Source organism: Penicillium arizonense, assembly GCF_001773325.1.
Source record: "Penicillium arizonense strain CBS 141311 chromosome Unknown PENARI_contig023, whole genome shotgun sequence".
Taxonomy (NCBI): domain Eukaryota; kingdom Fungi; phylum Ascomycota; class Eurotiomycetes; order Eurotiales; family Aspergillaceae; genus Penicillium; species Penicillium arizonense.
The window spans coordinates 45,894-69,299 of record NW_019173300.1 but is presented as its reverse complement, the minus strand read 5'-3'; the positions used below and the strand labels follow the sequence as shown (position 1 = coordinate 69,299).

Genomic DNA, 23,406 nt, shown 5'->3' with positions numbered 1-23,406 from the left:
AATTGAGAATATTTGGACACCAATAGTGGCGAGTAGAGGTAGAGGTAGATAATAGAGAATAGCGAATAGAGGGTGAAGATAGAGGATAGAGTATAGAGGGTGAAGGTAGGTAGAAGAGAAGAGAGGGTATAGAGTACAGGGAAGTGAAGATCAGTAGGAGTTCCAAGGTTGGGGGATGATCCGAGGTCAAGAATGGCGAAGGATGCTAGGGCATTCTCTCACGGCAGGGCCTAATCATATTATAGAAACTAAAAAAGTGGGAGTAAAGAAATATCCTAGAATATCCCGGAATAATCAGAAATATTTAGAAATATTCAAGAAAGTTGGCAAAGGCGGGGGGGGGAAGAAGAGGGAGAGGAAGATCGAAGTTGGAGTGAGAGATGACTTCAAATACAGGTCAGGTATGGTCACATCACAGACGCGTCACGCGTTTTAGTATGGGAGAGGGGCATCTCCCCGGTGTAGATGACGGTATCAGATGGTAACAGATCAAGGGATCTATCTCCCTTGCTCATTTTTGGTCGATCTGATCCACCGTGAGGGAAGTAAGTTATGTTAGTAACGTTACTCCGTACTTGCTTCACTATAGTTCGATTGAATGTCCTATTTCTGATAATATCAAGTCTACTTTGAATATAAGTTTATATACTATATCTTTTATTCACTGATATACTCATTAGTTATTCTCATCTACATGTACCAACACATCTATTCCAGCACTGGTATGTTGATGTAACCTGAAACTGGACCTTCCAAGGTGAAACTATCCCTTGTTTCCTCAACTGTCATCCTGCAAGCCCTTCCGTAACTAGTGGCCAATGGATTGCAATGGTCTACAGATGCATGTGCTCGACTCTGCAGGTCCAACGGTATCAGATAATTGAAGATCAGTGGTTTATTGCCTGAATCTAGGGACATGTCCTTGCTTCAATATCAGAAACACCTTGTCACAATTTTAACAGAATGTATATGCCGGAACGCCTGAGAGACTACATCCCTCGATCATGAAACGCTTCATGACATCTATATGAACAGAAAAGGAGAAAACGCCAAGTCGATGCATCACAAAAGAAAAAAACATATGCTTGGCTTCCCGAGTCCCCCTTCTTTTTTGGACTTCCACCTGAGACGCATGCTTTTTTTTTCTATAAAAAACCCACGGGATATCTTAAACAACAATGACTCTTTGCTTGCGCAATTAATCCAAAAAGGTGAACATGCTCGTGTGGATGATATTCAGGGCACGGTCGGCGTCGCGTTCTTCGATCACGCAGGAGATGTTGATTTCACTGGCACCTGCGAGGGGGAAGGCTCGATCAGCCCCAGTCGAGGGTATGGAGGAAGGGGGTGGGGGTTGGAAGACAATTATTCACTTACCTTGCGAAATCATCTCAATATTCACATTGTTCTCGCCGAGAGTGGTGAACATACGACCAGCCACACCGATCATGTTCTTCATCTGCTTGCCCACCAGACTGAGAATGGCCATCTCAGGGATGATGTCAACGGTGCCGTACCGTCCCAAATCATTTAATGCCCCCTTGAGATCATCATCAATAACCTGATACTCGTCCCGTCCGTTTCCGTTCAAAAGGGGCGCTTCTGAATGGAGGGCCAGAGATACGTGAACCTCGCTGGTGGAGATCAGGTCAATGGACAGGCGCCACTTATCCAGCACAGAGAAAATGCCGGCAAAGAAACCGTGCGACAGGGACCGTTTGTTGGAGTGGACGTTGATGACCAAAATCTTGTGCTTGATGGTCACGGCCGTCGGCCGCTTCGGTCTTTGCATGAAGCTGGGACTGCGTGTGCGGAACAGGCGAGGATCGTGTCCAGGGGTGGTTCTCTCCAGTTCGGCCGTGGAGTCTGGGAAGATAATGGTGCCCCTGTTCTTCGGGTTCATGACATTTTTGATGCGAATGGGGATTTTGGCGCGGATGACTTGTTCCATGGTGAACGGGTGAATGACTTCGGAGCCATAGAAGGTCAATTCGGCGGCTTCAGCGGGAGTGATGGCGGAGAGCAGACGAGCAGTCGGCACCTTGCGCGGGTCCGCAGTGAAGATGCCGTCCACTTCCTTCCACACCTGCAGCTCCTTGGCGTGCGTCCCAACTGCAACGAGGGCAGCGCAGAGGTCGGTGTATCCACGACCAATCTGATCAAGCAAACCACCGGGAATAGTACCAAAGTACCCAGTCATGACTGGTACTCGGTGCCCGCAGGCCTCGACCTTCTTGCCAAAGGCCGCCGCCAACGTGTTATAAAAGTCCTGGTCGAGGCCGTGGTGACCAATTGGGAAATCAATGATCTCGGAGAGGTCGACATACTGTGAGTCTACCCCACGATCTTGCAGCAGGGCAGCCATCACACGGCAGCTGAGCTTCTCGCCGGTGCTGATCACCTTATCCACGCAACGTGCGCTGATCTCTCCAAGAGTCTGGGCAGCCTCGAGGACTTTGAGAACCCGTTCACATTCTCCACTGATATCCGCAATCACTTGGTCTCTGATTTCGGGGGATTTCAACTGGTCCTGGGCGACCTGGACATGTTCCAACCGAACAGCCTCCACCAATGTCCGGTATTCCCGCGACTGGGAATTCTCAGCATCCCGTGCGGCTCGCAATAACCTATTCACAAGTACTATCAGCATCTCGAGGTGACTTGCCACGGAATTGGGATGACTCACCGGTTGGTGGTGCCCTCGGCTTTCGTAGAACTGCTTCGTGCCGAACATACAACAGCGACTCTGTTATCAACTAGGCTGGGTCTATAATAAGGGATCTCGGTCAGTGATGTGCGTGTGTAGTCGTGAATTGAGTCATCATACTGGACCACCTGCTCAATAATATTGAGAGCAAACTTGCCGACACTAGTGCCACCGAATTTTTGCACAACCCAATTGCTGTGGGCCTGCGAGGCTGAGTCTAGGAGAGCCATGATCACGTCAACCCAGGAGAGTCTGTTGTGGAAAGAAGAGGGAGAGTAGTGTAGTTTGGGAGGGGAACAGCGAAAGCGGAGCCCTACCACATGCGGCGCCGCATTTGCAAAAAAAAATCGTGACTCAATTGGCAATAGAGTTTGACCGCCTTCCTGAAGCAGTCAGGCACTAAACGATGTCGGCGACCCCGCCAATCACGCCATTGGCATTGTGTACGGAATAACATTTATCCAGGTTCCTTGATTACGGAGTACAATGGATCTATGATGTATTTTTATTTGTTATATCGAGGGTTGGCATGCCGAGAATCCGAACCTTGGAAGGTGCGGATTGAATTTTATACATATCGATTCTCAGCTGTTATGTATCTTTTTGCACATGCTTCTTTTACTTTGTAATATGCAAGTATACGAAATTCTACTTGAATATATGGTGGGTCTCGGGAACGGGCACCGTTCCCTCGTTTAGGCTTTAGGCATCAGACTATGCATTTCTTATACTTCCGACTCGATATCCAACTTTGCTTGTAGGCTAGCATTTGCCATTTTCTTTGCATCTCAGTACATATATTCGACATCTCTCCGCAGTGTCTCCCAAAAAAGAAAACATCAACCTATCAAATTCGGGCCTGTCGGCACAGGATGAAAACTTCATGATGGCGGACCACAGCACCCCATCATGTCCATTTTGTCCATTCACAGACCAAGATGCTGACTTTGTCACTCAGCATATCGAATTCTGTCATCCAGAATTTGGGGGCGCGGGCTTTTTGTCCGACAGCCCTCCTGTTGCGAGTCCGAGGTTGTCACCGTCTGTTGACGACGATGCAGACAAGTATGTTGACTGTCCACACGGGTGTGGGGAGACGGTGGCAAGTGCCGAACTATCGAATCACTTAGATCTGCATGTTGCAGAGTGTATGGCACTGGATGATGCTGGGGCAACGCTGGCACACTCAACCGCGGGAGGTTCATATGAAGATGACCATTCATTTGACGAGGATGACTCATTCGACATGCTGGATTCTCATAAGGGGGGGAAGCGTGGGATGCAGCGAGATGTCTCGCGAGCAAATACAGCAAAGCCACTACGGCCTCACGACCCTCCGAAGGCAATTGGCCCTGATGGTGCAAAGAGATTAGGAGTGCGTATCACATTTTGATACTCTACAACCCAATCACTAACCCTTTCACAGCGTTCAGAACTGGGTCCCCATGCCCATGAAAAGAAAATGCCGTCGTGGCTGAGGAAAATGTTGGAGAAAGGAGGCCGCACTTCAAAGCAGACCCAAATTACTTCAGACGGTAAATTGTCACGGCGCGAGACAGTGGAAAATGAGACCGACAATTTGATTCCAATCCTTGCTCGTTTATGTGAACAAGACAAATCTGTGAAGCGGGCCTTTTTTTGTAGCCCCAAGGTCCGCCATATCTGCAAGATGTCTCGGGAAGGCGGGTTTTGTGGCTACCGGAACATTCAGATGCTCATCTCTTATTTGAGAAAGTCTCGAAGTTATGGATATGAGCACTTTCCAGAAAAGGGCCCGACGATCTTGGATCTACAGGATATGATTGAATCTGCCTGGGATATGGGATTCAACAGTGTTGGGAGAACGGAGACTGGGGGTATCAAAGACACCCGCAAATTTATTGGAACGCCCGAGGTGGGTTTCTTCTCGCATATCTGATATACCTGCTAACCATGCTTTAGGCACAAGCATTATTCATGAGTCTTGGGATCCCGTGAGTTGTGGCTGACATATCGAAAAAGATACCGCTAACTCTCATCCAGGTCTGACGCCAGCAGTTTGTGTGAAACTAGTGACATACGCGCCTGCGATGCCCTCTACATGGATGTGGCAAGCTATTTCAGGTCGGCATGTTCACTAGAGGACGAAGAGACCAAGATCTTCAAGACTGATCTCCCTCCGATATACTTCCAACATCAAGGTGTTTCCAATTCCAATGCTTCCTTTTCTTGTCTTTTGTGTCGTATTTCTTACGCAGAGAAACAGGTCATTCCATGACAATTGTTGGGTTTGAGATCCGAGACAATGGCAGTGCCAATCTGCTCGTTTTCGACCCGATGTTCAAAACTTCCCCTGCCATGGAGCGTATGCTCGAAGCTTTTGTCAAACCAAAAGATCCTACGCGCCTGCTCAAAGTCTATCGCAGAGGCACGCCTTATCTGCAAAAGTATAAGATATTCGAGCTTCTCAAGTGAGTGATTGTTGATCTTTTTCTTGTATCATACTTACGAATGGCAGACTATGCGTTACTACCCCGAACCCCGAACCCACGCAGAATTTACATGAACTAGAGTACCTCTAGATGAGAGATATCTGTATATAATCATGATTAATGAGATAATGCTCCCCTGTTGTATACAACTCATACTCGTAGTGACACCGCCTACATACCGCCTGTCACACTGCCTTGAAAGTCACCATGGGATATGTCTAACATTGCTCTCTTGTTAATGCTATACTGGGGGTTATAATTGAGACTACCATGGGAACAATTATATAATTTAGAATAAAATATAACTAACTATATGCACAGTGTACATCAGGGGATTAATGTCCTTTCTGCCGGCAGTAAAATTAGTAAGGTACCCCTCCGACGATAAGATAGTCGAAAATTAGTCTGATTTCATCGGAGGACAATTCTTATACACTATACTCTTCCAACCATGCGAACCTCTCCGAACGTGATCATCACTGGTACCCCTGGCGTGGGGAAGACCGTTCATTGCGAACAACTCGCGCAAGATATCGGCCTGAAGCATCTCTCTATCAACCAAGTCGCAAAAGACCGTGGCTGCTTCGATGAATATGATGAGGAACTGAAAACCTGGGTGGTCGATGAAGATAAGGTAAGAGTTTCGTCTGCGCGCGATATATCTGTTATGGCGCCCTTTGACACCTGCGCATATATAATCAACTACCTCCGTCACGAATGCCCCGAGTCACAGAATGCTAACCCGTTTGAATCTCTAGCTTCTGGATGCCCTCGAAGATGAAATTCCCAACGGTGGATACCTAATCGACTGGCATGCTTGCGATCTCTTCCCTAAATCCTGGATTGATCTCGTCGTTGTCCTCCGGTGTCCCACTACAGATGTTCTATACGACCGACTTGCCTCGCGGTAAGTCGATTGGCTTTGGATACTGATACACGCCTAAAACTAAGTCTTGTCTAGGGGTTACCACGATAAGAAGCTTGAGGAGAACGTCGATGCGGAAATTTTTGGCGTCCTGCTAGATGAAGCGCGGGAAGCCTTCGACGAGGAGGTTGTGGTGGAGCTGAACAGCGAGCAGGACAGTGATGTGGAATCCAACTGCCAGAGAATCGCGCAGTGGGTGGAGTCGTGGAAGAAGACGCAGGCGGAAAATGCGGACTGAACAACCATAGACATGCTTTGGCTTCATTTCTCATTCTTCTATATGGTCTATCATGGCCGCTTTATATACCCATGGCTATTTACTGCTGACCTTCGGATAGCCACTGCTGCAACTTCACTAGCGCCTTGTATCGATGGGAGATTTTGTTCTGTCCGTTTCTTAGTATGGATTCTTGGATTAGACTCAAAAGAGGTCTTCTTACCTTGGCTTCCTTCTCCATCTCGGCGTATGTTGTCTTTCCATCATACTCGAAGATAGGATCCCAGCCTGTCATACATCAGAACTTGAATCTGCAATACAAATTTCTTGGAAGTTCACTTACCAAAGTTGGTCGGGCCTCTGGGCCGCACAATGGCACCCTGTATATCGCAATTAGATTTGTATCATGAAATTACCATAGATGATGAACTTACCTCTGTTCTGCCCTGGAAGATAAGAGGCTCCTCGCCCGGTCCCCGGCAAAAGGCAAAGGTGCACACAGCTTCGGCCGTTCTGTCCTCAAAACCGTCAAGCATCTTGTTCAAGCCTTCGTGGCCCAAAGCCATAAAAAATGATTTGCTTGATATAATTAGCAGTTTCACATAGCAAGTAGTATAGAGGTCTCACATGTATGGCCCGGGGAGACCCTTGAGTGCATGGAACTCGAGGGCAGTGTCTTCGGTCAAAGCAGGTCCGTTAATCTGTGCCACATGAGTATACATAACTTCAAGTGATAATCTACAGGGTATAACTCACTGCTTCAGCGGCACGTCTGGCTTTTTCCTTGGCGATTTCCTCGATGGTTCCCTGTATCTCTGGGACATCAACTTCCTGGCTGTCCACCTCGATAACATTACCAAGGATAGCCCGCACTTCGGACAACTTGTTTTTGTTCCCAGTAATGAAGTTGAGCTTGGTGAGAGTCATTTTGAATGTTGATTGAGTCCTTGGTTCAATCTGGTGAGTCAGGTCTGGAGGTTCAAAGCGTTGCGAGAGTGAGAGGTCGAACTCCACCCCACCGTCACCGCTCCAATATATATCCGTGATGTCTCAAGAACCTCCAGTTTAGTATGACTAACTTACAAGAAGTGAGCATGTACATGCCTACAGAGCAAAAATGTAAATGTCAAACAGAGTTCTGTTCTGTCTATACCTAAGACGTCTCATGCAAAACACAAATGAAAATCATCGCATCACTGTATCTCAAAAGGCCATGGAGAAATCCAGGCAGGTCGTAATCCGTAGCTCACAGGAAAGTCTCTCTAATATACAACATACAGATCTATTCCTCAATTACCCCGTTGTCCAATTCGAGCTTCTCTTGTTGCGCCATCGCCTGCGCTGACACAATCTCAGCCAGTCGCTTCAGTCGCGGTGTTTGGAGCCAGGATGGGGTATAGGTCTCCAGAGCGGTGATAACACGGGGCTCGGCGATCTCATAGGGACCGCTGTCCTCCATATCGACCGGCGCCAGCAGGAGTACATCGCTCTTCTCGGTGACTCGAGAAGCGACAGCCTTCATGATTTCGCCGTTGATGGGCTGTTCATAGTCTGCAACCAGGTACTGGTTCAGAAGTTTCTGAATCTGGTTTGGTGACAGCCTGGAACCGGTGTTAGTGGATGGATATCACAGACAGTGGGGGCCAAACTTACATCCAGCAGATATCTTGAATGATCTCAATATCATTCAGAGTAGCCTTCTTCAGCTGCAGAAGCTTTGTCGCTTGCTGTTGTAAACGTTAGCAGGCTGAGACCCAAACGATGCAAAGAAACATACCATCAGATGCTCCAATTGCAAGGTTCCCTCTGGCATGTCGTGGCTCTTGCACCACTCCTCAATCCGAGTGATGTTGTAGTTGATCTGAAGACCACGCTTCCATGAAAGGAAGTTACGGCGCATGAGGAGATCGTTAAATGCGGTGACACCAACCAGGCGCAGCAGCTCTGTGACGGTCTGAGTGACAATGGTGTCTTCAAGGTAGAATGCCTTCATGGCCTTGTAGACACCATTCAGGAGACTGAGAAGATTGTCCATGCTGTAAGCAGGATTGTTGTTAGAGGGTAAGAGCTTTCCAAGGAAACGGTTGGTTTCACTCGTAACAAAGCCCGGAAGTGACTGAGACTCGATAATCGCAGGCACAATCATCTTGTAAAGCTTCTTCTTCAATACTTTCATCCATGTGTGGTAAATGTTGAACTCCAAGCTTTCAAGATCGTGCTTGACGATCTCCAGAAGACGGTCGTACTCATAGTTCTCGGTCTTCTGGGCTTCATACCAATCCTCAGCCAGGAAGACAAAGGAGAGCATCTCGTGCACGTTGGACAACCAGAAGGCACCGGGGTTGATCGCATCATCACCATCATGCTGCATGACCTCTTGTTGAATGGATTGCATGACATTGGCAAGGAATCGCTCCGACTCCTTGACGAAACCATTGTTCCACATCTCGGATGTGACCAGGTTGATCAAGTATGCCGGGAAGAGGACTTCTTTTTCGGTAGGTGGTGGGGTCGAGCTTGGGAGAGGGATCTTCAGATTGCGAATCAGACCCATGCCGACCTCCTCATTCAAGTCGTCCTCTTCAGAGAGCAAGTTTTCGAGTTCGTACTCAACAGATTCCGATCCCGGAGAGATAACTGCGTTCTGACGAGCGGCCATGGACCCAGGGGTGATTGCCATTGATACCGGCCGAGGGTTGTAAGCACCGCTGAAGCGATCCGTCTCAATCTTTTCTGCGCCAGCGCTGCGTCTTTTCGGTTTGGGCTTCTTCGAAGACACCAGGTTGATCAATGCCGGTGCAGGGGCTTGAACTGCGCCACCGTTTGGAAGATCGCCATTGACCCCGTTGACTGGTACAGACCTCTTGGCAACCTCGAGCTGTTCCTCAAGCTCCGAGATGCGCTGGCGGAGGCCGGTCTTGTCTTTCTCGTGATCGGCGTCAATAAGCCTGAGACGCTCCAGCTCCTCGTTGGCGGCCTGTAAAGCCTCACGAGAGAGCCTTTCTTCTTCTTGGAGGCGTTTGATATTGGCTTGAGCCTCGGTATGACTTTGTTGCAGCTTAGCCATCTCCTCTTCGATGGCCTCTAACCGGGCTGCAGTGATACCAGCCTGGTTTGCTTCAGCCTGAAGCTCCTTTGTGCGAGCCTCCAGCGTGTTATGACGACTGCGCCACGACTTCAATTGAGTGTCGTAGTTTTCCAACTGAGAGACCAAGGTCTTGTTTTCGAGTTTGAGAGATTGTATGATCTGAGTCAACTCGACCACCTTGTTCTCAAGCTTGTAAGAAATCTGCTTGAGATCGCGTGCATCCTCACGAAGTCGCTTGTAAGCATTTCTCGCCTGTTTACCTCTCCAAAGGTTCTGGACAGTGATAACCTTACGGCGATACTGTCTCCAGGACCGCAATTGACGCCATGAACGGAAGGCACGTTGAATGACCTTGGCTGCGTTCCCATGGATAGAGTCCATGATATTGCGCCGACAAAGGAACCCCTTGGCAATGGACTGGAACAGAATGAAGTTTTTGCGAATTTGAGTGTATCGCTTCTTCTCCTTCTGGCCACGCCAGACCCGCTGAATCGTGGTAGCAGCCTTCGTGCGGCGGATTTCCTGGGCGCGTTGACGTGCCAGGAATCCCCGGATAAAGGCCTGAGTGGTGAGAATGGATTCGCGAGCTTCGAGGTAGCGACGGCGGTAATACTTGGCCCGCAGATTCTTCTGGATCATGATGGCGCATTCGTTCAACCTGGAGGTTCTGAGGTTCTCTAGGAAAGCGAGCATACCAGCCCGGAAAAAGATCTTGGTGAGACCCAGCTGGTACTTGACCTGCTTTTGGTGGCTGGCCTCTCCAAGGGCCTTGCGCAGGATAGCATGACACATTTCTCGGATCTCGGAGGTCCATTGTGAGGAATGACACAGCATGTAATAACGAATGGCAAATTCCTCATAGGTCCATCGGGTTGGGTAACCAGCGGTACTAATTCGAACAGTTTCCAAGACACCGCAGGCTCTCAGCTGACTCAGGACCATAGGTCCCTCGAATTTCCAAGCTTCCTTTGCCTCATTGGGCTTGATGCAGCGGATATAATGGACCTCGGTAGAGTTGATGGTGTGCATCAGCTCAATCAGCGAAGACTTGAAGATTCCTCCGAGCGTAGGTTTGCGGTTCACTGCAACACCGATCCGACGACCGGGTGCTGCTGCCACCGGCTTGGATGAGACAGAGGCAGAATCCTTTTCACGGACAGCAGCAGCAGTGTCCAGGATCTCCTTGATGAATGGGTTTGATGAGTTGCGCAGCACCTCCAAATGTTCATCGGGCACCGTATCGCGGTTCTTTTCAATGAAACCATCGGATTCATAAGTAACATCCACAGCGTAGTGACAAACAGTGAATGCGGACTTGCCGAATCTGGGCTTCTTGTAGAACTTTTGCTTGTCGGCGGCAAAGTGATGGTGAAGCTTCGTGACAAACTGCTCGTCGGAACCCATAGGAAGTCGAGATTCTTCATCCAAAAGCGATAGAATACCAAGCTTGGCTTCGATCAAATCGATACAAGGTTGGTTATCTGAGAAGTCGATGAAGGTCCAATCAATCTCTTCCCGTACGTATTCTTCCTGCTCAAGCTTGAACACGTGCTGGTTGAACTCCTGCTGGAGCTTCTCATTGGCATAGTTGATACAGAATTGTTCGAAGGAGTTTTTAGCAAAGTGTTCAAAGCCGTAAATATCCAGAACACCAATGAAGCACTTAAACTTTTCAAGAACCTCGTCCGTGGCCAAACGGCGATTGATCTTGTCCACAAGCCAATCAAACAAACTTGAATAAATGAATTTGGCGACTGAGTCTCGGACGACGAGAGCCTGTTGCTGCGTCAAGTTTGAAGTGATCTTCTCACCACGGGTGATGAGTTGCTTTTTGACGATCCATTTCGCAAACTCGTTGGCATCGATACCAAGCATCTCACAAGCGCGCACAAGGGCAGGCTCGGACGATGAAAGGGACGATTCGGTACGGGTAGCTGTGATCTTGACATTACCAAGGTGTAGTAACGCAGCGAGAACACGGAAAATGCCGGTTTGGTCTTCCGTTGGAACACCAATAGTAGCCAACGACTTTCTGGTGGCTTCGAATTCAGCCTTGTCATCGACACCGTCAATCGTCGGCGTGCCGCCTTGGTTTAGATACTCAAAGTCCTCAGCAGACAAAAGATTGAGGTCTTGCTTTTCTTGGTCCGAGGCACCGGCCACAAGCTGGTAGAAGATGTGGTAGTTGCGCTCCTTCAGAGGCTGGAAAACCAACCTGGACCGCTCGAGAAGATAGGTTCGGATTTTGGCACCAATGATATTCGTCCGGTCATCGAACATGATCTCGATATATTTGCCGAAACGAGAGGAGTTATCATTGCGGGTTGTTTTGGCGTTACCGAACGCTTCCATCACCGGGTTGGTTGCCAAAATCTGCTCTTCGGTCTCACTAATGGCATCTGCTCGACTCGTGGTGTATTTTCCAGGCTGATCGGAGGATTCGCGAGTCGCAAAATAACGCATGATGTATTTAGCGCTCACGGTCTTACCAGCACCGGATTCACCCGATACCACAATCGTTTGGTTCTTTCCGTCACGAAGCATGTCACTGTAAAAAAGTGATAAGCAAACGAAATCAGAAGGGAAGAGTTGGTACTTACGCGAAAGCTTCCTCCGCAATCGCGAACAGATGAGGTGCCTGCGAGGCACGGTGTTTCCCGGCATAGACTTGCACCATCTGCGGCACATACAGCGAATCGACTCGGGCGAAAGGGTTGGTTGCAATCAGAACAATACCACTGTAGGTATATATCTCCTTCTGGGCATAGCGAAGTTTTATAGCCTGCAGGACTTCAAAGCCGTCAGCTGGAAAGCAGCACTCAACATATCTAGAAGCGAGACAAACCAGCGGGTTCGTTCAGGTGAGAGAGGTTCGTCAGATCTTCGCTTGCTTCAAGCATCGCAGGGTTCATCAACGGAGGTAGCTTGGGGTTGTTGTCGACCTGCAGTTCCGATTGCGTGGTCTCCACGGTTTTTGTCTGATTATTCAAGTATCGTCAGTCGCCAGATCTCCAGAGGAAAACAGACAAGATGCGCATCCAGCCCTCCTATTCTACTGACCTCCCCATTTTCCACCTCAAACACCAGCTGCACTTTCTCTCCATCCACCAGCTTCTCCTTCACCTCGGATGCCAACCATCCCTCTGTCGGGTCGGGCTGCCAGGCCCTTGTTCCAACCTCATAAATGTGCGCCATAGCGATAGTTCGTTATTCGTGCTGCAAGGAAAGGATATTTGCAAGAGCTCCGGTAATTTGAAATGGTTCGGGGGGGCGCCGGGGCATCGAATGGAAAACGAGATCAAGTCCAGAGACAAGAGGGACTCTCCCTCATCTCATGTTCCGGAGAAGAATAGCTGAAAAAAAGGATAAGAAATAGAGTGGTTGGTGGAAAGGAAAACAACCCTTGGAGACTAACAGCTGGCCATTTAGCGAGAGCCCCTGAAGGAGCTTAGGGAAATATACGGGGGGCCCGTCCCCACAACCTGTCACCGCCATCCCTGTTTGACCACTCTAGACGTTTTACATGTCAATGTTTTACATATCTGAAATCTGTTTCAAATCTTTTTGTATACTTCTGAAAGACTTAGACATAGTAAACATATTCTATCAGCTATTGGGGCTTCTAATCGCCAACTCTCACTTGACAAGAGCGTTGGAGGCGAGAATTACACACCGATTATGTCAAGTATTGATTGAATATTAGAAAGTAGGAAAGGATCAGAGACAAGACAGGCATCAGAGAAAGCATAGCAAAATATCAGAGGGCACGATTTCTGTCATTCATGTTGGGCGTTCACCGTCAACTTTTTTCTTAGTTTTGCTTGCACTCGGCGGCCTCCTTCTTGGGCTTGGAGGTACCATCATCCTAGAATCATGTTAGTTTGGATCAAATATCGCAGGGTCGGGGAAGGTCTGTACCTCTTCGTCTGTGTCCTCCTCGTCCACATCACGGTCTGACCCACGCTCGTCCTCGTCCTCATCATCATCCTCGTCCTCATCATCCTCATCCTCAAACTCATCGGCATCCATATCGTCACCCAGCTCCTCGAACTGGAGAGCCTCACCAGTGAACCAGTCGATGGCACGAGGGATGAGCTTCTCCTTAATATCTTCACCAAGCTGATAGTCAAGCTCCAGGCGCTCTTCGATATCGCTGGCAACGGACTCGTCGTCCTCGGCGGGGGGCTGTGGGGGCGAGAAGAAGTTGAAGAAGGACTCGGTGGGCACGCTGATCTTGACAACGCGGGTCTGCTTGGTGTCTGGGAGGGTTGTTAGATGATATAGGAAGTTAGATGATATAGGATACCCGAGACGGGTGACTTACTCTTGTTGCGCTGCTTCTTGCTCTCCAGGCGTAGGGTCAGGTCCTGGTCTTCCTTCCAGTCGATCTGGGAGCCTTCGGCGTGGTCGTAAATGAAATCGCCGCCATACCCATTCTCGTCCTTGTAGAAGTATGACTTGGAGATAGTTTTGTTGGTGAAGAACTCGTTCTCGGAGAATTCGAAAATGAGGCGGAATCCGGGCCGGTCAAGGTACTCCATGCGGATGTCAACGAGGTGCTTGAGGGCCTCCTCATCGCGCTCGGTGATCATCTCGGCAAGAGAGATCTGATTCTTCATGGCGGAGAGCCAGAACTCAGGAATACCGCTCATGGGCTCGCCCTCCTCCTTCTTGGGCTCCTCCTTGGTCTCCTCCTCCTCCTCTTCATCCTCCTTGCCGGCCTCAACCTCATCATCGGTAGGCTCGACACCACCGTTGACTATCGTAGAACGACGCTGGTACAGCGGAGTAAACTTGCCAAAGTACTTCTTCTCGAGTTCCAAGACCTCTTCCTGGAACTGAGCCTCGAGCTTGGCGTGCTCCTTTTGAAGACCTTTAAGGCCAGCGACACGGCGGCGGACGGATGGGGGGAGAGATTCGATGTAGCCGGACGAGCGACCAACGAGCTGACCCAGCTTTCCCTGGATCATGGAAACAAGGGCAGGGTTGCGGGCGAAGAGAGAGGCAGCGGCGGCATTGTCAAGGGTCTCTGCAAATACACGGTCAGTCACGGACCAATGGCGACCAGAGGTTGGGGTGGGAAAAGCAAATCTAGGACCCATTTACTCACCTTCCTTGATGCTGGAAACACCAGGCTGCTGGGCGTGAGAGGAGATAGGAGCATTGTTGGCCGGCGTGTTTTGCGGGGTCCTATGGCAAGTCAGTTTTTTGCTTTTGGGGCGATAAGTAAGAAAAAATAAAACAGGGGGTCCTTACGGTGCGACCGGGAAATCAGCCTTCTTGTTTCTGATGGGCTCAGACATGGTGAACGAGGTAGAGAGGGAGAGATGGGGAATGAAGAAGGAAGGAAGAATTTGATACTAGTTTTGGGGGAGATGAGAGTCTGGAAGATGGTGGGATCGTTAGCGCCTCTGGCCGAGGGGCTTGGCGGGACGCGACGGTTCTGGTTGAGAATTGCTGCAAAGGCTGCAAATTCTCCCAACAATACTGCTTGACATTGTCTCTTGTCTAATCTTTGATATCGACTACTTGATAGTGACTTGCCAATCTTCTTCTACTTTTCCATTCTCTTTTTTCAATTTTGACCCTGGCCCTAGACCGCAAACTCTCCCTTGCTACCCCTCTCAGTCCCTTGGAGATCTGACTAACAATTATGCTATATAGTACATCCATGGATGTATAATAACTACCTAACTTATACGCGTATACTACGGTACATGTCTGCCTAGCTATCTGGGACTTGAGTTGACACCTGGAATTGCGGATCGCCCATACCCCGGATATATTTAGAAACGGCGTTGCACACCGGTAGTTGACTGGATGACGTTCAACGCTCACAGGATCACCACAAGATCATACTATACTGGTATATGATTGTTCCGATATCCTGTAGCTAGGACATACTTATACATCATAATTGACTGTCAAATTATGTACCTTGTTATACTAGAGAACCTGTATTTTCTCGAATTGTACTACAATGCAACATTGAATAATTTTCCTAGGACCTGAATAGGCCTGAGACAGTTATAACAACAGCTTTTGAGATGAATATTGATCTTTTATGGGATTTTTGACACTTTGAGTCTTGTTGGTAAACAGAATCCATCAATATCAGCAGTGGCGCACGTATATATAGATAGATTTAACCCTTATGTACAACAGTTGGAAGCATACCTGCAAGATGTCAGATATATACCCGAACAGCAACTGAAATATAATTGACCCCATGTCAGACAAATAAAAAATAACGACCTAAGAGCAAGCAGAGAACTCTCGCTCTCTCATAGCTACCACAACCATCTAAACCCGATATGAAGTGTATTCTTACTGGCATAAACGATTGAGATAGGGATTGATCAGAGAACAAACTTTAACAGTAAGTTGGCAGCTGTAGTCCTTTGACAGGCCATAAGCCCCAGTGGACCATTTTGAGTGATAGGACTATATACAACTAGTAGTCTGCTACAATATAATGCCAAAGCCCAACAAGCCTTCGGATCAAAGTCCGATGCATGCGCGCTGACCATTTTCCATTTTCACTTCCCCTAAAAAGGGCATAAGCCTGCAATGATACATAATTTGTAACAGTCATAGGTCATAAGTTTTCACACCACCCCTTGAATATAATCTATATGATTAACCCATAAGTTTTAAACCAATACAACCAAGGGACCCGAAAATGGGGGGAAAAAGAAGTGAGAAGGAGAGCTCAACGTAGGCTGAAACCTGTGATAAAACGGTTGCGCGTAGAGGCAGTTCAATACTTCATGGCGCTGTATACATTTATGACCCTTGTTGTAACTTTAGCGCTAAGATGAATGCCTGTTCGGGTGATTGTAAGCCATCACATGATGATAAGCCATTCTCCGCGGTGGGACCTCATCCGATAAGGTCGATCACAGACCCTTCCCTCCTTCCCATCCCGACTTGATTTTCGACCTTTATTCCTACTGATCCTCAGGGGAACTGGGTTCAACATGGGAAGTCGTCCACACTCTCCACCGGGAACTGGTCCCGTGGATCTTTCAATGCCTCGGAACGGGCTGCGGCGCGACTCCATGCGAAGCAGGTAGCTACCCCCGATTGCATCCTATGAGGTCCACGTTGCTGATATCCATATAGCATGAGTGTCGTGTCGGACGTGGAGATGGCACGTAATGAGGTATGTCAAATACCTAGTTTTACGCAGATGGCGAGCTGACCGACCTCAGGTTTTTGATGGACCGATCTCGGAAAGCATTCCTTCCAGTGTTGTGTCATTCGCGCACCGTCGCAATCGAACAGGCTCTACCGTCAGCTTTACATACTTCCAAGATGGAGAAGATTTCGAGGAGTGGTCGAACGAAGACGCTGTAGAGGAAGAGAGCGAGATCGATGAAGAGTCAGTCCATGCGATGGGAGACGGAGACCTCGAGTCAGCCAGAGGGTCCTTTGTGTCCAAGAGGTTGTCCGTATCTCGCGACTCCACCGAGCATCCACTTCTTTCTCGCTATATGTCAGCAAGCTCATATGGACGAGACCGACGATCCGGCAACAGGCTAAACCAGAAGGTCTATATCGCATCAGAAGATTTGACCGCTGTCTTTGCTGGCTTCTCCACAAGCGTTGGCGGATTTACCATCTATGTCGCTCTCTGCATCTTGACCGGTGGATTTGCCTATCTCGTTTTCCGGTGGTTGCCACGATGGCGGGTAAGGCTAATTGGGAAGCCGACTCCCATAGGGAAATGCCAGTGGGTGGCAATCGAGGTAAGAATGTGAGATTAATCTGTTTCAAACAGTCGTTTAATGCATGACAGGATCAATGGAATCAATTCACCGTACATGAAGTTGGCAGCCAACCCTATGGGCGTCCGCTTTCTACGGTGTTCGCTGATTCTTCGAGTCACACCTACGACGAAGACAGCGATCCGACTATTGACTCCCTGCATTCCATTGACTATAGGTACTTGAGGTTTTTTTACCATCCCATCGAGGATAAGTTCTCTTTGATCAATGGCTGGAAAGATCCTTTGTGGACAAATGCAAAGGTTATGCGAGGAGGATTGGATGCCGATGAACGGGACAGCAGAGAACAATTATTTGAGCGCAACGTCATTGAGATTCATCAGAAGACTGTGCCTCAGCTTCTCCTCGATGAGGTGAGTTTTCTAACGACTTTGTATACTTGCATCTAACGAATCAGGCTTTTCATCCTTTCTATATCTTCCAAGTTGCCAGCCTTGTTCTTTGGTCGATGGATGAATACTACTACTATGCCGTCTGTATTTTCCTCATCTCATTCTTTAGCATAGCAACAACTGTGCTTGAGACCAAATCGGTATGCTCCACCCTATAATTGCCTCGTTCCCACTACTAATGATGTTTAGACAATGAGTCGGCTTAGGGAGATATCTCTTTTCGAGTGTGATGTTCGTGTTCTTAGGAATGGATTTTGTAAGTCAATTTGGCACTTCGCCACCATCCAATTTACTGACCGTTTTTTAGGGCGATCAGTTTCCTCTCAGGAGTTGGTTCCAGGTGACGTTTTTGAGTTCTCTGATCCCTCGCTTAATCAAGTCCCGTGTGACTGCATATTGTTGTCTGGGGACTGCATCGTGAATGAGAGCATGCTCACTGGTATGTACAAGTCATTTGCCTCGACTTTGGTATCTAACATGACAACAGGCGAATCTGTTCCGGTCTCCAAAGTACCTCTCACGGACGACGCCCTCAAGTATCTCGATCTCAGCACCCCCTCTATACACCCCCAGGTTGCCAAGCATTTCCTCTTCAGCGGAACAAAAGTGATCCGCGCTAGACGGCCTCAGAACGTCGATGACGATGAAGCAGTAGCATTGGCAATCGTTGTCAGAACTGGCTTCTTGACCACGAAGGGTGCTCTAGTTCGCTCTATGCTTTTCCCCAAACCTTCTGGATTCAAGTTCTACCGGGACTCGTTCCGATACATTGCTGTTATGGGCGTGGTTGCTCTCCTTGGGTTCATTGCCTCGTTTGTCAATTTTGTTCGGTTGGGCGTAAGTCAGACTCGAACAGACAGGATTTATTTCAAATGTCAAATACTGACACGAGTATAGCTCGCTTGGCACTTGATCATAGTGCGAGCCCTCGATCTGATAACGATTGTTGTACCACCAGCTCTTCCGGCCACACTTACTATTGGAACCAATTTTGCTCTTTCTCGACTGAAAAAGCAGAGTATATTCTGTATCAGTCCACAGAAGTGAGTTATAGAGAAAGCTAATTCTGATATGACACTAAGATATACTAGGGTGAATGTTGGTGGAAAACTTGACGTTGTCTGTTTTGATAAAACTGGAACTCTGACGGAAGATGGGTTGGATGTACTCGGAGCGCGCATAGTAACCCGCGGTCAAAGGTTTGAAACCCCTTCAAAAAGTTATACGGGCCTCACTAAGCGTCTACAGGTTTTCGGAATTGCTCTCCGAAACGTCTGATGGTTTCCTTCTTCCCCCTAAGACGGCAAACTCTGCATATGATCTCGATAAGCAGAGAAAGATCATGTACACCATGGCGACGTGCCATTCTCTCAGGGTAGTGGACGATGAGTTGCTAGGAGATCCTCTCGATGTGAAGATGTTCCAATTTACCGATTGGACGTTCGAAGAGGGAGGAAATAATGTTTCGGACCGAGCCCACAAATACGACACAATTGCACCCTCAGTTGCAAAGCCTCCCCAGCACGCCAGTCAACAAGATTCTTCGGCTGTAAGTTGCAAGCCTTGTCAAAAAGCATTTATAGGCTCTAATATGTCCTAGAATCCCTTGGAGCTTGGAGTCCTACGAAGCTTTGAGTTCGTCTCCCATCTCCGCCGCGCGAGTGTGGTGGTCAGGAGATTTGGCGACAACGGGGCGAGCTTCTTTGTCAAGGGTGCCCCGGAAAGTATCAAGGATATTTGTGTTCCTGAATCTCGTCAGTGACTCTCCCCGCTCTATCCAGCTGCATGCTAATTTTTGTTTCAGTTCCCTCAGATTACGAAGATCTCTTGAGTTACTACACACATAAAGGATATCGTGTGATTGCATGCGCCACCAAGTATGAACGAAAGCTTAGCTGGATGAAAGTCCAGAAAATGACTCGAATGGATGTCGAATCAAACTTGGAGTTCATAGGTTTCATCATCTTCGAGAATAAGCTGAAACCTAGCACTGCCAGTGTGATTTCCGAGCTGAACCAGGCGGGAATTCGCAATGTCATGTGCACTGGTGACAATATTCTGACAGCAATTAGCGTTGCGCGCGAATGCAAAATGCTTGGAGCCGATGAACCATGCTTCATTCCTCATTTGATTGAAGGTTGGTTTCATCGCACTCTACCCAATTCATATCTAACGCAAAATGCAGAGCCTGGTCTTGTATCCAAAACTTCTCTCATATGGGAAAGCGTGGACAACCCTGATCTCCGATTGGACTCAAGAACACTTATGGTAAAGTCATCCTTTCAGAGGTGGGAGAACTAGAACTAATATATTGCAGCCCATTGACACCGCGGAAAATGATCTCTCTATTCCAGGAAACGCCATCACCGAGCTCAAATTCTCTGTTGCTGTGACTGGTGATGTGTTCAGATGGATGATCGATTATGGAAATGAGGATGTCCTCAATAAGGTATGTGCACCAATTCGCTGCATACTTTTATACCAGTCAGAGCAAACTAACTTGTCTGGTTCTAGGTACTTGTATGCGGAAAGGTATTTGCCAGAATGTCTCCGGACGAAAAGCATGAACTGGTCGAGAAACTTCAGTCCATCGATTACTGCTGCGGCTTTTGCGGAGATGGTGCCAATGATTGTGGTGCACTGAAAGCTGCAGATGTTGGTATTTCCTTGTCGGATGCCGAGGCGTCTGTCGCTGCACCCTTTACTAGTCGCGTGTTCGAAATCTCTTGTGTCCCGACGTTGATTCGGTAAGTTTTATGCATTGAAAGATGGGCCAGATTTCTAACAATGGCCACAGTGAGGGCCGAGCTGCTTTGGTGACAAGCTTTTCCTGCTTCAAGTTCATGAGTCTTTATTCCGCCATTCAATTCTCCTCGGTCAGCTTCCTCTACACTTCAGGGTCAAATCTGGGCGATTTCCAAGTAAGCGAACCACCATACTCAAAGTCCTTAAATAACTGTCCTTAAATAACTAACCTGGTACAGTTCCTCTTCATCGATCTTGCGCTCATCATGCCAATTGCAATTTTCAGTAAGTGATTTCATGGTGCATAGTTCGTGCTAGTCTAATCAGACTTAACAGTGGGCTGGGCCGACCCTGCTCCCACGCTATCTCGCAAGCGGCCAACCGCCGACCTTGTCTCACGCAAGGTATTGACACCGTTGCTTGGACATATTTCGATCGTAGTGCTATCGCAGCTTGCTGTTTTCCAGACCGTGCAATTGCAGCCCTGGTCAGTGTTCTAGAGTACCCGTTTTGCAGCAACTCTAACACTTTACAGGTTTATGCCACCGCAGCTGGACCTCGAGAAGAGCAACATCATCAACTCAGAAAACACCGCTTTGTTCTTGTTTTCCTGCTTCCAGTACATCTTGACCAGTGTTATTCTTAGTGCTGGCCCACCCTTCCGGAAACCAATGACGATGAACGGTGAGAATTACCCGCCAGGATGTTTGGAGTAGATTGACTGATTTTCAATAGTGCCATACCTCGTCACTATCATTGTTGATCTCTTCATTTCGGCTTACATGCTCTTCAGACCTTCTCAATGGGTCGTGGACGTTATGCAACTGACGTCCATGTCTGACGGGTTCCGAAGCTGGTTGGTCGCGCTGGCATTGGGCGTCTTCGCTCTCGCCTGGATAGCGGAGAAGAACATTTTCCCTTGCCTGGCGCAGATACTTGGACATGCTCGTGCCCGCTTGCAGCCAAATTACCACAAGAAGCGTCGCATGTACAAGGTGCTGTTGGAGGAAATGCGCATGTAATGCATGCTCTCGAAGGGCTCACATTGTACTTATAGCAGTTACACATAGAGTTGTAGATAGAGGATGTTGGGCTGTATACCCAGTAAACGCGGACCCAACCATTATGGTTCAAAACAAAAATGAAAGAGAAAGGGTATGATACAATTCGACTTGTAAATGGCTATCATGAACTGGACCTGTTTTGACATGCATCCTGGGACAACCCTGCGTTTATCTCCAATGCATCCCGTACGCATTTCGACCAATCCAGCCACCATTGCCCTTGGCGATACAGTGGTTATTCGAGAAAAAGAAAAATCGACGATGAGATTTGGAGATCAATGGTCCCAAGGGTGCTTCCAGCCCAACAGAGCCGGACCGTCCTTCTTGGCCCGGTACATGAGCTGCACAGAAGAGGAATGTCAGCACAGTGTACTAAATGACTAGAAAGAGAGATTGCATACGAAGAACCACATGCTTGCGCCCAATGCGGTTGCAGTGAAGCGGTAGAGCGGGCGAACCGGGTGGATGTGGATAGGGTGGGAGGAGTTGCCCGCCATGACTGTACAAATTGGGATATAATTAGCCACGGAATGACATCGAAATAAGTGCTTGCAGCACTTACTGTGCGTTGGGAATGACTTTCGTTGCTTCACAGAACTCGGGTGAGGTTGGAGAGTTCTGCCCTTGGAGGGAGACGGGGAGTTCGTTGCACGTGACCCATGACAGCACTCAACCGCATCAATTATTTGAGCTCCGACAATCACTTCATTGTTCATTGGGCATACCGGCATGTCTTGTCTGCACCTCGTCTGGGATGGTCCCTATTCAGGTCTCTATTCACTCTGAATGGTCGAACTCGATATTGATCCCATTCAAAGAAAGCAATGCGACATCATTATACACGCCTTTTCGCTTTCACTTAATTCCCCCAAATTCCCCTCTGCTATGAGATGACTCGGTCTTTTACGGATTCCCTGAGCCCAAATTTGCCGTGGAACGTTACTACCGATCGAGCTCGACGCTTCCCTTCACTCCAATTTGTCCGCTCGAAACACGCGACAACTGCTTTGACCCTTTGACGTGAGATTTGACGCGACCTTGAATCGAATAATACCTGACAAAATTGTCACGGGCGGCAACTTATACCGGTCGAGTCAAAATGGCAATCATATCCCTTGAGAAAAACGGCGACGGCCAAGCCCGGTTTCCCGGCTGTTCCAACATCCGTGAATATGAATTTGTCGGGAAGCTTGGAGAAGGAACCTTTGGGTGGGTTGTTACCGGATGCATAAAAGTAACATGTCTGACTGGTCGACAGTGAGGTCTATCGCGCAAGATCAAAGAAGGACACTACGGTTGTGGCTCTCAAAAAGATCTTGATGCACCACGAAAAAGAAGGCGTGAGTGGCTTTCCTCGTTCCTTTTATGGTCACAGCTGACTCTGCGCCAGTTTCCTATCACTGCTATTCGAGAGATCAAGCTTCTTAAGGCACTCTCGCACCCGAATATTTTACAACTGAAAGAGATGGCAATCGAGCGAGGCAAAGGTTAGCTTGGTTCCTGCGCTTCTGAAGAATGATTGCCTTAACAACATACCAGGCGATGGGCGAAAGAAGCCCAGCATGTACATGGTCTTCCCATATATGGAGCATGACCTTTCAGGACTGCTAGAAAACCCGGCTGTCCAGTTTACCGAGCCCCAGATCAAATGCTATTTGATGCAACTCCTTGAGGGTCTCAAATATTTACATGCAGTATGTGTGCCGCCCATTTTTGCATCATCCACCTAACGATTTCATAGAGCCGCATTTTACATCGTGATATGAAAGGTAGGTCTTGAATCAACTTCTGGATGCACTAGAGCTGACATAACTGGACAGCGGCAAACTTGCTGATCAGCAATGGTGGCCTTCTTCAAATTGCCGATTTTGGACTTGCTCGGCCGTACGATGAATCCCCTCCGCAGCCCGGAAAAGGAGGAGGAGAGGCCAAGAGGGAGTACACTGCTCTTGTTGTCACCAGGTGGTACCGCCCACCTGAGCTACTACTGCAATTAAAACGCTACAC

The 23,406-nt window shown here is 48.3% G+C and overlaps 8 protein-coding genes across 8 annotated transcripts; 3 read left to right on the top strand and 5 right to left on the bottom strand.

Moving 5' to 3' along the window:
- Positions 1 to 1,198: 1,198 nt before the first annotated feature.
- Positions 1,199 to 2,937, bottom strand: PENARI_c023G06109 (aspartate kinase; the record flags this gene model as incomplete). Its single annotated transcript, XM_022635549.1, has 3 exons — positions 1,199 to 1,296; positions 1,378 to 2,627; positions 2,687 to 2,937. The coding sequence occupies 3 exons, from the start codon at positions 2,935 to 2,937 to the stop codon at positions 1,199 to 1,201; spliced, it is 1,599 nt and encodes a 532-aa protein (XP_022484615.1).
- Positions 2,938 to 3,593: 656 nt separating this feature from the next.
- On the top strand, positions 3,594 to 5,161 carry PENARI_c023G11787 (C78 family peptidase; the record flags this gene model as incomplete). Its single annotated transcript, XM_022635621.1, has 5 exons — positions 3,594 to 4,082; positions 4,134 to 4,601; positions 4,649 to 4,680; positions 4,730 to 4,887; positions 4,953 to 5,161. The coding sequence occupies 5 exons, from the start codon at positions 3,594 to 3,596 to the stop codon at positions 5,159 to 5,161; spliced, it is 1,356 nt and encodes a 451-aa protein (XP_022484610.1).
- A 468-nt stretch (positions 5,162 to 5,629) lies between these two features.
- Positions 5,630 to 6,341, top strand: PENARI_c023G06159 (nucleoside triphosphates FAP7; the record flags this gene model as incomplete). Its single annotated transcript, XM_022635550.1, has 3 exons — positions 5,630 to 5,812; positions 5,937 to 6,085; positions 6,140 to 6,341. The coding sequence occupies 3 exons, from the start codon at positions 5,630 to 5,632 to the stop codon at positions 6,339 to 6,341; spliced, it is 534 nt and encodes a 177-aa protein (XP_022484524.1).
- A 79-nt stretch (positions 6,342 to 6,420) lies between these two features.
- Positions 6,421 to 7,247, bottom strand: PENARI_c023G02600 (non-canonical purine NTP pyrophosphatase; the record flags this gene model as incomplete). Its single annotated transcript, XM_022635505.1, has 6 exons — positions 6,421 to 6,489; positions 6,544 to 6,608; positions 6,664 to 6,700; positions 6,755 to 6,899; positions 6,948 to 7,021; positions 7,077 to 7,247. 6 exons carry the CDS (start codon positions 7,245 to 7,247, stop codon positions 6,421 to 6,423), a joined length of 561 nt encoding a protein of 186 aa, XP_022484573.1.
- A 355-nt stretch (positions 7,248 to 7,602) lies between these two features.
- On the bottom strand, positions 7,603 to 12,603 carry PENARI_c023G06106 (type V myosin; the record flags this gene model as incomplete). The annotated part of the gene is made up of 6 exons (XM_022635548.1): positions 7,603 to 7,921; positions 7,974 to 8,047; positions 8,098 to 11,956; positions 12,009 to 12,198; positions 12,254 to 12,386; positions 12,469 to 12,603. 6 exons carry the CDS (start codon positions 12,601 to 12,603, stop codon positions 7,603 to 7,605), a joined length of 4,710 nt encoding a protein of 1,569 aa, XP_022484614.1.
- Positions 12,604 to 13,219: 616 nt separating this feature from the next.
- nap1 (histone chaperone NAP1) lies at positions 13,220 to 14,711 on the bottom strand (the record flags this gene model as incomplete). Its single annotated transcript, XM_022635620.1, has 5 exons — positions 13,220 to 13,273; positions 13,327 to 13,667; positions 13,733 to 14,437; positions 14,519 to 14,598; positions 14,665 to 14,711. 5 exons carry the CDS (start codon positions 14,709 to 14,711, stop codon positions 13,220 to 13,222), a joined length of 1,227 nt encoding a protein of 408 aa, XP_022484644.1.
- Positions 14,712 to 16,388: 1,677 nt separating this feature from the next.
- PENARI_c023G10493 (uncharacterized protein) lies at positions 16,389 to 21,357 on the top strand (the record flags this gene model as incomplete). Its single annotated transcript, XM_022635605.1, has 21 exons — positions 16,389 to 16,480; positions 16,534 to 16,573; positions 16,623 to 17,159; positions 17,210 to 17,551; positions 17,596 to 17,730; positions 17,780 to 17,846; positions 17,898 to 18,029; positions 18,078 to 18,427; positions 18,488 to 18,633; positions 18,682 to 18,789; positions 18,839 to 19,139; positions 19,191 to 19,344; positions 19,395 to 19,727; positions 19,776 to 19,858; positions 19,908 to 20,039; positions 20,105 to 20,337; positions 20,388 to 20,511; positions 20,575 to 20,620; positions 20,672 to 20,822; positions 20,871 to 21,019; positions 21,071 to 21,357. 21 exons carry the CDS (start codon positions 16,389 to 16,391, stop codon positions 21,355 to 21,357), a joined length of 3,942 nt encoding a protein of 1,313 aa, XP_022484625.1.
- Positions 21,358 to 21,674: 317 nt separating this feature from the next.
- On the bottom strand, positions 21,675 to 22,130 carry PENARI_c023G06378 (uncharacterized protein; the record flags this gene model as incomplete). Its single annotated transcript, XM_022635553.1, has 3 exons — positions 21,675 to 21,740; positions 21,801 to 21,898; positions 21,962 to 22,130. 3 exons carry the CDS (start codon positions 22,128 to 22,130, stop codon positions 21,675 to 21,677), a joined length of 333 nt encoding a protein of 110 aa, XP_022484642.1.
- Between the last annotated feature and the right edge of the window lie 1,276 nt (positions 22,131 to 23,406).